Genomic DNA, 14,838 nt, shown 5'->3' with positions numbered 1-14,838 from the left:
TCTATGACTTACCACAGTTTGAAAATTACAAATGATCAAAACCAAAGCTGGAGTTTTTTGCCATTTTTTTAAATTTAAATTTTAGCTAACATACAGTGCAATATTGGCTTCAGGAGTAGAACTCAGTGATGAATCACTAATATACAACACCCAATGCTCTTCAAAGCAAGTACCCTCCTTAGTAACCATCACCCATCTAGCCCATCTCCCACTCACCTCCCTCCATGAACCCATAGTTTGTATTCTATCATTAAGAGTCTCTTGTGGTTTGTTTCCCTCTCTTCTCTCCCCTTCTTTGCATATGTTCATCTGTTTTGTTTCTTAAATTCCATATGTGAGTGAAATCATATGGTATTTGTCTTTAACTGACTTATTTGTTAGCATAACTATAACATAGCATAACTTTCTCTAACTGACTTATTGGTTAGCGTAATACACTCTAGCTCCATCCATGTTATTGTAAATGGCAAGATTTTATTCTTTTTGATGGCTGAGTAATATTCTATCGTATATATGTACCATATCTTACTCATCCATTTATCAGTCGATGAATGGGCTGTCTCCATATTTTGACTGTTTTGGGTAATGTTGCTATAAACACTGGGGTGCATGTACCCCTTCAAATCTGTATTTTTGTATCCTTTGGGTAAATATCTAATAGTGCAATTCCTGAATCATAGGATAGTTCTATTTTTAGTTCTCCAGAGTGGCTTCACCAGTTTGCATTCCCACCAACAGTGCAAGAGAGTTCCCCTTTCTCTGCATCCTTGCCAACACCTGTTGTTTCTTGTGTTGTTAATTTTAACTGTTCTGACAGGTGTGTGGTGGTAACTCATCATAGTTTTGATTTGTATTTCCCTGATGATGAGTGATGTTGAGCATCTTTTCATGTGTCTGTTAGCCATCTGGATGTCTTTGGAAAAGTGTCTATTCAGGTCTTCTTATTTTATTTTATTTTTTAACTCTCAAGTTAGTTAACATACAGTGTACTCTTGGCTTCAGGAGTAGAATCCAGTGGTTCATCGCCTACATATAACACCCAGCACTCATCCAAATAACTGCCCTCCTTAATGTCCATCACCCATTTTCAACACCCCCCTACCCCCATCAACCCTCAGTTTGTCTTCTGTATCTAAGAGTCTCTTATTGTTTGCCTCCCTCTCTGTTTTTATCTTATTTTTTCTTCCCTTCCTCTATGATCATCCGTTAAGTTTCTTAAATTCCACATATGAGTGAAATTATGTGATACCTGTCTTTCTCTGACTGACTATTCATGTCTTCTGCTCATTTCTTAACTGGGTTGTTTGGCTTTGGGGTGTTGAGTTTGATGAGTTCTTTATAGTTTTGGATACTAATCCTTTATCAGATAATGTGATTTGCAAATAATCATCTCCCATTATGTAGGCTGCCTTTTAGTTTTGTTGTTTCCTTCACTATACAGAAGCTTTTTATCTTGATGAAATCCCATACTTGGTGTTTGCTTTTGTTTCCCTTGCCTTTGGTGACATATCTAGTAAGAAGTTGTTCTGGCCAAGGTCAAAGAAGTTGCTGCCTTTGTTCTCCTCTGGGATTTTGTTGGTTTCCTATCTCACATTTAGATCTTTTATCCATTTTGAATTTATTTTTGTGGATGGTCTAAGAAAGTGGTCCAGTTTCATTCTTCTGCATGTCACCATCCAGTTTTCCTAGCACCATTTGTTGAAGAGACTGCCTTTTTCCATTGGATATTCTTTCCTGCTTTGTTGAAGATTAGTTGGCCATATAGTTGGGGGTCCATTTCTAGGTTTTCTGTTCTGTTCCATTGATCTATATGTCTGTTTTTGTGCCAGAGTCATACTGTCTTGATGATTGCAGCTTTGTAATTAGCTTGAAGTCTGGAATCGGGATGTCTCCAGTTTTGCGTTTCTTTTTCAGGATTGCTTTGGCTATTTGGCATCTTTTGTTGGTTCCATACAAATTTTAGGATTGTTTGTTATAACTCTGTAAACAATGTTGGTGGTATTTTGATAGGGATTGCATTAAATGTGCAGATTGCTTTGGATAGTATAGACAGTTTAACAATGTTTGTTCTTCCGATCCATGAGCATGGAATGCTTTTCCATTTCTTTGTGTCCTCTACAATTTCTTTCATAAGTGTTCTATAGTTTTCAGAGTATAGATATTTTACCTGTTTAGTTGGGTTTATTCTTAGGTATCTTATTGTTTTTGGTGCAATTGCAAATGGGATCCATTCCTTGATTTTTTTTTCTGCTGCTTCATTATTAGTGTATATAAATGCAACTGATTTCTGCACATTGATTGTATATCCTGCAACTTTGTTGAATTCATGTATTGGTTCTAGAAATTTTTGGGTGGGGTCTTAAAAAAATTTTACAGTGAATCAACCAGCATCAATAACACTACCCATGAAATAATAATACAAATATAAAAAAATACAAATCAAATAAAAATGTGTAATGTACTAATATGATGAAACATGAAAGATTTATTTATAAGGATAGTAGAAAGTAATATAGGAGTCTTAGGCAAGAAATTAAACCAGGGCAGATACTTTTTCTGTAAAGGATCAGATAGTATACTTTTTAGGATTTATGGGTCAGATATCTGGTCTTTGTTGAAATTACTCAGCATTGCAGTTGTGGCACAAATATAGTAATGAACATTATGTAAAGAAATGAGCATTACTGTGTTTAAGTAAAACTTTATTTATAAAAACAGGAGTCAGGCTGAGTTTGGCCTATGGGATATAGTTTGTTCAGTCCTGGATTAAACTACTCATGGTAATTTCAGATAAATTATAATTATAAATGATAGATATAGATAGGTGACTTTTAATGAGACAGCATTGTTTTTAAAGTAACATTCCGCTCAGACTAAGCTAGAATTCCCAAGAGAGGGGACTCAGGGTCTGCCTTTAGGTGGGCCAGGGGTAGTGAGAAAGTGCAGCCCAATCCCTCCTAAATACATAGGGCCGAATATCTCAGTTTTATCACAGTTTTAAATATTGGGGTTCCACATGAAAAGATATTTCACTGATAATAAAATTTGAAAACTATTGGATTATAGAAAGTAGTAACTAAAATCTGTAGTTTTCTTTTTTTATGTTCCTTTTACATAGGCAAAGCAGAGTGTACCTCTGAAGTAAAACATATCATTTTTACTGAAATGTGTATGTTTCATAGATAACAAAATGAGATATATTGGAGTAAAAAATAATAGAAATTGTATCTGTGATGATTAAATTATCAGATAATTATTTAAAATTCTACTTTGCATATTTACATATATACACCACTAATAGATGAGTAATGCTTTGTCTTAATGTCTGGTTTGTTTGTGATCTGAATCTTGCCTGAAGTTTTATGAAGTTAACCTTCAATGATATGAGTTTATGTAGAGTAATAACGCTGAAGTAACACAGATAATATAGGTTCCTCTCCAGTGATGTTTAAATAGAATTATTTATTAGCTAGATTTAAAGTTTTATGGAAGTGGGAAAAGTGTATATATATACTGAGAGATTTGGACGTGCTGCCTAAACTTTATACTAAAGTCCTTAGATGGTTGGGAGGCTAAACTTTCTGTATGATGATATAGGGAATCATTTGAGGCCAAAAAAATAGTGATATTGGCATTTTGAGTTGATGTACATGAGAAAACATATCTATCATTTAATGTATATCTGTATATTTTTTCACCTCAACCTGAATCTCTGTAAGAAAATCAATAAAAACTGTCTGTTGGGATTGATTGTCTTAACATAGCTTACTTCTTTGGGCTATAAAAAAGGGTTCTGCTCATATTAAAGTGCTGAAATGATATTATGGTAAATTTACATAGGCAAATTTACAATGGTAAATTTTTGCTGATCTTAAAACAAAGAAATCTGTTACCTATTATGACCTCTAAACTTTAAATGTGTTCTTCTAAAAACATCCATATGCAGAAATCTGAAAAACAAGATGAGACATGATTAAATCACCTCTCAAAATTGACGTTTGATACAAGAATAATTATGTGGTTCAGCTGTTTATAAGTTGAAGCTAATATAGAAAAAATACTTCAGGGAAAGACCTAGAGTTTATTTTTTTTATTGACTTATGTAAGCACTTTACCTTTTGAGCTCTATAAAAATATGAACAATTTCTGGCCCGAGATTCTTCTTTTGCACGTGTGAACTTTTATGACTAGATTACTTACATCAAGAGAATTCATTGAATAGTAAAGAATGTTGATGATGAGTTTGGTATGAGGTAGAACTCTTGCTTCCAAAGGACAGGAGAAATTTATCTTTTCCTATTTATTTGCAAGGTATTCTCAAATAAACCTTCTGTTAGCACATGACATACTCATTAGCCCTGGACCTAAGAGAAAGTTCAGGATCCCAGTGCTGGCAGATTCAGTGTCTGATGAGGACCCACCCACTTCCTGGTTCATAGACAGCCTTCTTCTCATTGTGTCTTCATATGGCAGATGAGACAAGGGAGCTCTCTGGGGTCTGTTTTATGAAAACATGAATCTCATTCACGAAGACATCATTCTCATGGCCTAATCATTCTCATGGCCTAATCACTTCCCAAACAGCATCACGTATGATTTTCAACATATTTAGGGGAATTTTGTGGCACCACATTAGTGTTGGTCGGTAACTGGCTGCAAGAGGGCATAACATTTTAGGTGAGGTAGTTCTAATGTGACTGAAGGTAGTTCTCTAGAGAAGTAGCTAAGACTGGGAGCCGCTGGGGGATGAGTACCTCGGTCTAATCCAGTGTGCTAGCAAAAGGATTCTCCTGCATATTAGAAACGGAAAATAGGAACAGGAGTTAGCTGTTCTCAAGAAGTACTGACAACATGACAGCAATTCATGAGATAGAAGAAAATTTGAAAATTGACCCATGAGCTTGAGGTCATGTACCATAGGGATATGCCACACAGGACTCCAAAGCCCATTCTAGTATGTTCCAGTACTGGGTGTGCATGCTGTTCACCTGAAGCCCACAAGATAAAAAGTTCTATTTTATTAAGGTATTCAGTTGAAAAGGCAGGGACCATCAGTATTTTTTATAGTCTAATTCCTTAAATCACCAGTCTCTAGTTATTTAGAAAAGAAATAGCTCCTTGGGAAAGTGCTGGGTAGATGCATAGTTAAGCTAATATGACTTTTAGAGAGCATTAACCATAGGGCAACTTGAATCCAAAGAAGCTGTGTATTGCAAAAGTAAGTACTTTTTAAACAATAAAGGTGTTTTAGAGAGTCTCACATTTTGAGACTTAGGATATTAATGTGTCTCAGTTTACTCTCAGGAAGGTTGACAGGAAAGAAGGACTTTGTGGTTTGTTTCTGTTGAACAAATGGATGATTGTAGGGCTGTAGCTCAAACTAGGTAACAGATGGCATTATTTTCATTGTGTTTTCAGTAATTGCTAGCCTCCTGGCCCCCCAGTACCAGTTATTCCATTAACACTTCGTCAAGTTTCACCCTCCAGTGGTTACCCTTCAGCTGTTCTACAGAGACTTTCAGCCTAATCCCTACATAGCCCATCAAGTATCAAATGCTGCTTTTGATGCATTGGTGTTCTCTAGAAATATGTTCATGTTTTTCTTCTTCAGTACCATAATGCTACCTTTGACTGGGCATTTTTGTCGACGAAGAAGTGTTTGAAATACGGAGGAAAGCTCGTGGGGAACAACTGTGATTTTGTTCCTGACATCACTCTCATGTCTTTCATCCTCTTCTTGGGCACCTACACCTCTTCTATGGCTCTGAAAAAATTCAAAACGAGTCGTTATTTTCCAACCACGGTAAGTACCTGAGCTTTAAATAACTTCCATTGAATTTACACAATAATACAATGTTTAATAATGAAAAAGTCACCTGTAATTCAACTTTTGCAATTTTGTGCATTTAAAAATTGATTTCCAGTCTTTGTCCATGTGCATATTATGTATTTTTAACCTAATTATAGTCTGGCTTTGAAAAGCCTTCCATGGATAAATTCTGTCATAAATTCTATCATAATTCGTATTGTACTGAGGGGGAAAAGTGGGATGTACTTTAGTATCTAAAAATACATGAGTAAGAAAAAAACGTGTTAAATCCATACTTTGAAAGTACATAAGCAAAACTCTTCATATTAGTAACAGTTTTTATGTAGAATTTCTTGTTCATGAGCTGTACATGTAGTAATTTAGTAGTTGAATTATGGGCTGTGGGAGTAAACTTACACTGTGTCGTTACACCAGTATTGGTATAAGATACGAGCATCATCTGAGCCAAATTTTCCTTCCCATAATGATGAATGCTGTAGTACAGAAAAACAGATAATTGAGCTGGGTTGTGCAGACATCCTGTCTCCCCTTAATATGCTTGGGTGAACATAAAATCAAAACTGTGGTTCATGGAGGGACTACAAGATAAGACCAACATTTAGTTACTGGCGTTTTGTTTTTTTACCTGCAGAGTGAAACTAAGATAATCCTTTGCTTTGCAGTTCAGTTCTCAGTGTTTAAGATGTCAGTTTTTCTTAGGTAATCTTGATTATACCTGATTTTTATCAATGAGCTGCTCTAAGCAGCTAGAATCTCATGAAATCTCTCCCCTTGTGTTTTGTGTAGAAGTGGAAAGACTTTAGAAGACAAGAGATGCAGTTGCTGAAATTCCTTTCTTTCAATTCCTAGGAAATGAATCATCATATATTCACTTTCACCCAGGAAACTTTCTGACTTTTTCTTATAAAAACTGATTTTTCTTATAAAGTTGAAAATAAAGGGAAAGATTGATAACTGTTTTCGTCTGTTTGGGCTGCTATAACAAAATACCATAGACGGGTGACTTATAAACCACAACAATTTATTTCTCACGTTTTTGGAGGCTGGAAAGCCCAAGGTCAGGTACCAGCATGGTTGGGTAAAGGCCTTCCTCCTGGCTCATAGCCAGCACCTTTTCACTATGTTCAAACATGGAGGAAGGGCTAGGGCTCTCTTCGGGGCCTCTTTTATAAAAACATTAATCTTACTCATGAGGGCTCCACCCTTATGACCTAAGTACCTCCCTAAAGGCGCCACCTCCTAATACCATCTTTTTTGGGGGGGGTTAGGATCTCAACATACAAATTTGAGGCGGACACAACACTGAGACCATAGCAATAATGAAATGTCCCAAACTAGCTGGCCTAAGGAATGAAAAATCTCCAAAAAGTCAAGGTGCCTGGGTGGCTCAGTCGGTTAAGTGTCCGACTTCAACTCAGGTCATGATCTCATGGTTCCTGGGTTCGAGCCCTGCATCGGGCTCTCTGCTGAACGCTTGGTCAGAGCCTGGAGCCTGCTTCAGATTCTGTGTCTCCTTCTGTCTCTTCCCCACCTCTGCTCGCTCTCTGTCTCACTCTGTCTCTCAAAAATGTAAAAAAAAAAAAAAAAAATTATAAGAAAAAAAAAGAAAAATCTCCACAAAGTGAAACATAGAAAGAAGCATTCAATTTAATGTGTCTAAAATGGGCATCACAAAACTGGTAAACAGGCATAATTCAGCCTACAGCCATTCTTTGTTTAGCCCATAGTTTGTGAACACGCACACACATGAGGCCTTGGGTGGAGCCTATACTTTGCAGGTAGTTATTGTCCTCATAACTCTAAGACTTGGCTGCTTTGCAATTTCAGATTAACTGCCTGTCCCTGAAGATATTTGAGCTTGTAACACCAGTTAACTTAGTCCACCTTTTCAATGGTATGAGTTTTGTGTGGACCAGATGCCTTGGGTCTTTGAGGACAATTGCTTCTTCTCTGTTGAGGTTTTTCCTTCCTAATTGTTAATCCATTAGACCCCTCTTTCTCTCCCCCCACCCCCCACTGCCCCCAGCTCACACTTCAGGAATTATCACCTTTTTATCTCTTCCACTTGCCAAAGCCTGAAATTATATAGACATAGCAGGTGGAAAACAAGAAAATTTGTGAAGCAATTGTTAGTTGTAATTTACAAAATAAACTAGTTTCATCCTTAAGATAAATATAGATCATTTCAACTGCCTATGTAGACATCACCTTTTTCTTCCAGCAGTAACTCCCAAATTGATAACAGCTCTTCAGACTTAAAGGAATTTTCCCTTTATAAGAGCCCAAGCAGGTCATTTCTCAGCATTGATAAATGCTGCTGAGAAAGTTATGAGCATGTGAAAATAGAATAATGATAGCAATCCAGTTTCAATTCCTACTAAGAGGTTTCTCAGCATAGTTTAGAATTATATACAGCAATCATAAAATAAACAGGGGGCAGAAAATATATGTGATTTCTAAGGAGCAATGTTGAGGTGTGTAGGCTTTCAGACCATCATCTCTCCTACTCACTTTATGTTTACAGCTAAGTAATAACAATACATCGATAAATACACACTTGCGTGAATAATAAGAATATATTTTCTGCTCTCTCATTTGCCAAAATGTGTTTGGATTTAAGCTGACACTTAGAAGGAAGGTCTCTAAAGATAGGAACCAATAGATTTATAGATCTTTATGCTTCATGTTATTCTACAATAAAAATTTGTATGCTTAAATAGAATAAATTAGACAATCCTTGAATGCTGGGGCAATAATTGAGCCAACTGTTACTACTTCCTCACTCACACCAACAATGCACATGAAATTGCTAAAATCTCAAAGTGATCATGCTGGATGACAGTGCCCCTGTCCTACAAAATGTCCTCTTTTCCTTTAGTGTGACAGGCCATTTCTCTCTAGCACTCTCATTTCTAAACATTTGTATTTTAGTCAATTAAGACTGTAAACCGCTGGAATTCTGTTTTACTTCTGCATTATTCCTCACATCAATTAGCACAAGGCTGGGTGCAGACTAAGTACTCCATACTTGATGACTAGTGGGAAACAGCAAAATTGAGGGAAAGGCTGAATTTTGTGGAAAGAGCACACATAGATGGGAGAACCCAGAAGCTCCACTGCCAGCACCGCCATTAACTAACAGTAGCCCTTTGATGGCTAACTGTGGACTTCAGTTATAACACCCAGAAAAGGAGAGCTCAGCTAGAAGACAATTCTACAGAAGCTCTACAGTTCTGTAATTTTAGAGAGAGTTTGCTGACTCAATCTCCTAAATTAAATGAATTCTCTATTTTAAGCTAGAGCTTATGGCAATGATCAGTACTTACAAATTTCTCAAAATTAATTTTTATCTCCATCTTTATGCCACGTCTGCTTTTACAGCTGCTGCCAACCTCTGTCTGTGGATGATCCACAGTTGTTACATAGCAACTTCAAGATGTGGTTTTTCTTTCCACATTTGAACATACTCATCTTCCTGTATTCCTTATCTCAGCTCATAGTATCATCTACCCTCACAGCCATCCAAGATCAAAATCCCAGAATCATATTTGGTGTGTCAGTCTGAGCAGGAAGCAAATTATACACTCAGGTGGGATGATTTGAGGGGTTTACTAAAAAGCATCGTTTCCAAAGTGCAGTTAGGTTTAGGGAACCCATGAGGGAGAATGTAGTGTCCAGTGCCAGGAACCGTGGGTTGTTACTATCCCTGGCCCGAAGGTTGCACAAAGGGAATGGTTGCTGGACCCCAGAGGAAAAGAGTTGAGAGAGCTGTCCTGGGAGGTAACATGAGCTCAGGCTGAGGGATATAGCCGGACTGAGGAAGTCTCACAGCAATACAGCTATGGGAATAAGTATTTTGATCTATCTCTCTTTTACTTCTGATGGCCTGCCCAAGCTGCTGCAGGCTAAACCCAGCTGGAGAGGAAAGGGAATCTACTTCAGATCACAGGCCAGTCTCCCAAGGTGGAGAGCATGGTAAAAAGCAGTAGAAACTTTGGTGTGACAAAAGATGATAGCATTTTATTTGCCTCTCCAAATTTTCTTTTTGATTATCAAATTAAACTTGTCACAGTCCCCTTGATTATCCTGCTCTAATCTCTCTCCCTATACTTACACTCCTGTTCCTCTAGTTCAGCCCATCATTACTTTTGCTTAGACCAGGGTCAGTTATCCACTCTTTCCATCCCTCAGGAAGCTACTAGCAATTTATCAAGACAAGCACTTACAGTAAAAGAGTTTGTCTTTGCTAGCCTGTCTATCAGGAATTTAATTTGTATATCAGGCTTGTCCAGAGAGCCCTAATACCGAGGGGAATATTGATGGAATACCAGTACACCACTGTCTGTCTTCTTTGTGGCCCCCATTCTTTTTAGAGGAGCGCTTCAGATCGTTACCATATATAGTTACTGGGCTATTATGTCAGCCTCAAGTCTTTAGTCAAAGTCTTTTGGCATTAGAGCTTCCTGTAGGAGCATCACAGCATAATCTGTAATCTTCTGTGGCAGATGGCTCAGGACATTAACATGAAATGGTCTTCCAGAGTCCCATACTGATAAGGGATTATATGCACGCAAGGAAGATACCATCGCTGCATGTGTGCTGGCAAAATGAAAGCAGTAATTTAGAGCAGGATTGTGATTAGTGGTCGTGGAACTCATAAATCTATAGAACCTGAATTAGACAAAATTTATTGATACTTTGATATAGTCAAATGTAATATGGCTGACTGCTGTATGTCATTGGCATGAAAATGTGTTTCTTAAGGAGCTACTTAATTTCCTCTTTTTCCCCCACTTAGTGTAAGTAACAGTTTTGACTGTCACATGAACTGGTATAATGGTAAGATTCTCTTTTTAATATGCCTTCTGATTGTTATTGTCAGCTAAGTAAATAAAATGAACTCCAGGTAACGTCAACAGCTATGACACTTTTTACACTTTATTTAGATGACACTTGAGAAGAATTTTCTTTGATATCCTTTAAAAAAAACCCAGTATTTTATACTCTATAATTAATTAATTTATCATTTAATATTGAAAAAAATATTGTGTCCCTAATGTGTGCTTGATACAATTCGAGGGGGTAGGGATACAAAGATAGGTAATTCATGAGTCTGGCACATAGTAGGAACTAAATACATATTTGTTGAATAAGTTAGATTTTTGGGCTTTCAGATGCGTGTGACTCATTTTGATTCTTCTGATCCATTCATGCTTACTGTCTGCTATGGAATCACACTTTGGTGCTTTCCTGTGACCTAAGTAATTTGATGATGGTTTGAGGAGCTGGCTTTATGTATAAGAAAAAAGTACAGAGTTTCTGTAATTTCAGTGGAAATATAATGAGCATTTCAGTTAGGTGACACATTTAGTTTTCATCCATGTGAAACACAGTCTACAATTCCACAATTTGTTATATTTCTGGCTCTGTGACTTTTAGTTGACATTTTGGCCTGTGACAGTTCTATTAAAGTTGGATGTGTTTAGTTGGTAAACAACTCTTTACAAGAATTAGGTGACATCCCTTTCTGTTTTCTTTTTGTTTCCCAGAAACTCTCTTGGTAAATGATAACTGTCAAACTAAAACCAATAATGTATCCAAAAACTAGTAAGAACTAATGGGCATGTATTCTCCATCCTACATTCTAGTGTTGGTAATGTTGGGTGATGTTTGGGTGTTTCTTGCAGAAACATCAGACCACATTATGCCATTGAAACTTATCCAGAAAATGTCTTTGCTGTCAGTGAATGGGAATCAGATTTTCAAATTCTTGTGTTGTTGTATACCAAGAAAAGTAATTTTCAAAGTCAAATTTGTTTTTAATCCAAAATTGATTTTCGTATTTTTTCGTAAGACTAACAAAGGGATATTTGGTTATAACTACAACTCAACCTGTTAAACATTTAACAAAGATTACAAATACTTCAGTTCTTATAGACATATGACAAAAAATGCAGTTAACCTGAATTGAGCCCTAAGAAAAATAAGATTAGGAGCACTAAGGGGCCAAGTGTTCTGTGAGTGCTCTTAAACAGTCTATGGACAGTAATTTTGACCATGGTTCTTTATTGGTCCTGAGTTCTTTCAGCTTACTTGATCATCATAGGAAAGTTACCAGCATTGAAATCCATTCATCAACACAAAATGACCTCCTACTCCATTTTCAGATTGTCTGATTTATACACATGACTTAATAATTATTCTTTTTAAAATGTTGATTTTTGTACCTTACTATAATTATAAAACCACCTTTCTTTTTAAGTCCTGGAACTCTTTCTTACATGCTGTTGGGGGCCATATCAAGACAACACTATTAGAGGGCCAAGAAATTTTGTTAACTGGGTCTTAATGATTGAATTTTAGCGTTAGGACTTTGAATGCCATCTAGTCCAATACCACCTCTTAATTTCTGACAAGTGTTCCTCTGCGGAATGCTTCCTAGAACAGGAGCTCCTATCTCTGAGGAAATTCCTGATAGAAACACAAATCTTGCCTGCCACAGTCTCTGTCCCCAGGATCTGCCCTTGCCCTCTGAAGCTACACAGGACAAGTTCGTCCTTCTTCCCTGTGACAGATGTCACATATTTGAAGACACTTTCTCTCTGCAACTTCTCGAGGCCGACCATCATTTTTTATGCAGTGGGTTTTCTGGAACCCTATTCCTCTGGTTACCCATCTCTGGATTAGCTCCAGATTTGTACTCTCTACTTAGAATATAGTGACCAGGTTGAGGTACAGCATCTCTCATGCAATCTGATTATTTGCTTCTGGCATACACTTAATAGGTTTCATGCTCTGCTCAGGTTTACAGCAGGAGGCAGGAAGAGTCCCAAGCCTGAAATATCACCAACTTTCCTTCTGAACTGCTTCGTAGGGCCACTCCACCTCTGTTCCGTGATTGGAAATACTATTTTCTCTTTCAGGTAGACTTTCATTGGGAAGCTCTAAGCCCCACTCAGATAAAGTGCCCAATCCATTTCCCTTCTTTGTTCCCCAGCTCTCTGACTCTGGATGTTACAGGGTGAAAATCCTGGAGTCTAAATCACACTTTACTTTTATTGAATTCTAATTACAGTGGGTATTATTGATTCAAAGTACAGTGTATTATGATTGCTATACTGATATTAGTGCTTATTTATTTTATAGTGCTATGCTTTGGCTACTAGGGAGGGAATCCAATTTCAAAATTCTCATGGTATTTTGTGCCTTTTCACGATTGCCAGAAGGCACCACATTTATCTGGTATACTGTTTTTCATCTGGAATAAACGCTCTTTTACACTGTTGTTTAGCAGTCTCACCATTGTGAGAAGAACTGACATCATTGATTAATATTTATCGAGAACCCACAGGGTGCCTGCTGCCGTACTTGTCTCTGTAACAGCTCCATCCATCGAGAGCTGCTCTGCAGGCCCACGGCCTGTCCCCTGTTAACTCAGGAGCAGCTGTAGCCTTCGCAAAGTGAAAACCAAATGTCTTCTGGGGCTTCAGGGAAACCAAACTCATTTCTCCCCGCTGTAAATTAACTAGCTTCTCCCCGTTGGTGTCTCCATGATTATGACTCTCTTAATAATTAGTAAGTACCATCTTTCATGAAGAGTATGTTTATAATAGATTTATTAGGTTGTTTTGGCCCAAGAATGGAGAACAGTGTATGGTTACTTGAATTTCCCTTCCCATCCGTGTCATTTCTTCTTTGCTCTGGTAGTTTAAATAGCTAAGCTGATTGTTTCTTATTAGATTAATCAAGATATTTTATAATTAATTCTGAAGAGGACAGAAATATTTTTCTCTTCATTTTTATAATTAAAAAGTGGCAAACAAACAAATAGCTCAAAACCAGTCTTATATAAAATAATCTTAATTCAAACACATTTTTCTTTGCCATATTCATGAGTGGAGGTAGGAATTATACATTGTAGCACATCACTGTACCATTAAAAAAAACACAACTATTTTTGTTTATAGCAAGCCCTTGCTATATATAAGTTATCTTAGTTTGTATTTCGCTTAGATTGCCATAGTTTATATTCCTAGGATATTGAAGTTTGAACCTGGAGAGACTTAGTGTTTGGCTACAGGGACATCCATGGGTTATGTCTGTCCAAGCTAGGTTTGAGGCCTCCAAATCTATAAGATTGGATGTGAAATCTTGTGGAAACTTGTTTCTCATGAAAACTTTGGTACCTCTAATCATGACCAGTGAGATCTAGAAGGGAATTAAGAACTATGGGTTTCTCCCATGGGGGAGGGGAAGGAAAAAAAAAAAAGAGGATAGAGTGGGAGAGAGCCAAAGCATAAGAGACTGTTAAAAACTGAGAACAAACTGAGGGTTGATGGGGGGTGGGAGGAAGGGGAGGGTGGGTGATGGGTATTGAGGAGGGCACCTTTTGGGATGAGCACTGGGTGTTGTATGGAAACCAATTTGACAATAAATTTCATATATTGAAAAAACAACAACTATGGGTTTCTTTCTTTCTTTCTTTCTTTCTTTCTTTCTTTCTTTCTTTCTTTCTTTCTTTCTTTCTTTCTTTCTTTCTTTCTTTTTGAGAGAGGGAGACAGAGTGCAAGCAGGGGAGGAGCAGAAAGACAGGGAGAAACAGAATCTGAAGTGGACTCCAGGCTCTGAGCCATCAGCACAGAGCCCGATGTGGGGCTCGAACTCACAAAATGTGAGATCATGACCCGAACCAAAGTCAGACACTTAACCGACTGAGCTACCCAGGTGCCCCCAAGAACTATGGGTTTCTTATTTGATTTCTTTATTTATATATGGGCACATAAAAGGGTGATGTTTTAGAGTTTTTGAAACTGCTCAAGTGTGATGAAAATGGAAGTTAAAATAAACAAAATGAAAGGAACTTTATGTATTTTTTTTTTCTAAGTGTGTTTGGAAATGTGAGAAGAACCTCAAGAGAGTGATTCTTATCTCCTTAAAGTCAGACTCAGAGAAAGCTCTCGTTCACAGGTCCTAGAGTATATCTAGTAAAAGCTGTATTTACTCAGTAC

At 37.3% G+C, this 14,838-nt stretch overlaps 1 protein-coding gene across 5 annotated transcripts in view; it reads left to right on the top strand.

Annotated features, from left to right (window-relative positions):
* SLC4A4 (solute carrier family 4 member 4) overlaps nt 1–14,838 on the top strand; it is a 351,984-nt gene that overhangs the window by 289,079 nt on the left and 48,067 nt on the right. For all 5 annotated transcript variants that reach the window (XM_023253060.2, XM_019829398.3, XM_019829396.3 and 2 more), the window contains one exon: nt 5,612–5,803. In XM_023253060.2, the coding sequence (XP_023108828.1) occupies nt 5,612–5,803 (192 nt within the window). The remainder of the gene's footprint in view (nt 1–5,611; nt 5,804–14,838) is intronic.

The sequence above is a fragment of the Felis catus genome, chromosome B1 (assembly GCF_018350175.1).
Source record: "Felis catus isolate Fca126 chromosome B1, F.catus_Fca126_mat1.0, whole genome shotgun sequence".
NCBI lineage: Eukaryota > Metazoa > Chordata > Mammalia > Carnivora > Felidae > Felis > Felis catus.
This window is presented reverse-complemented; position numbering and strand designations above follow the sequence as displayed.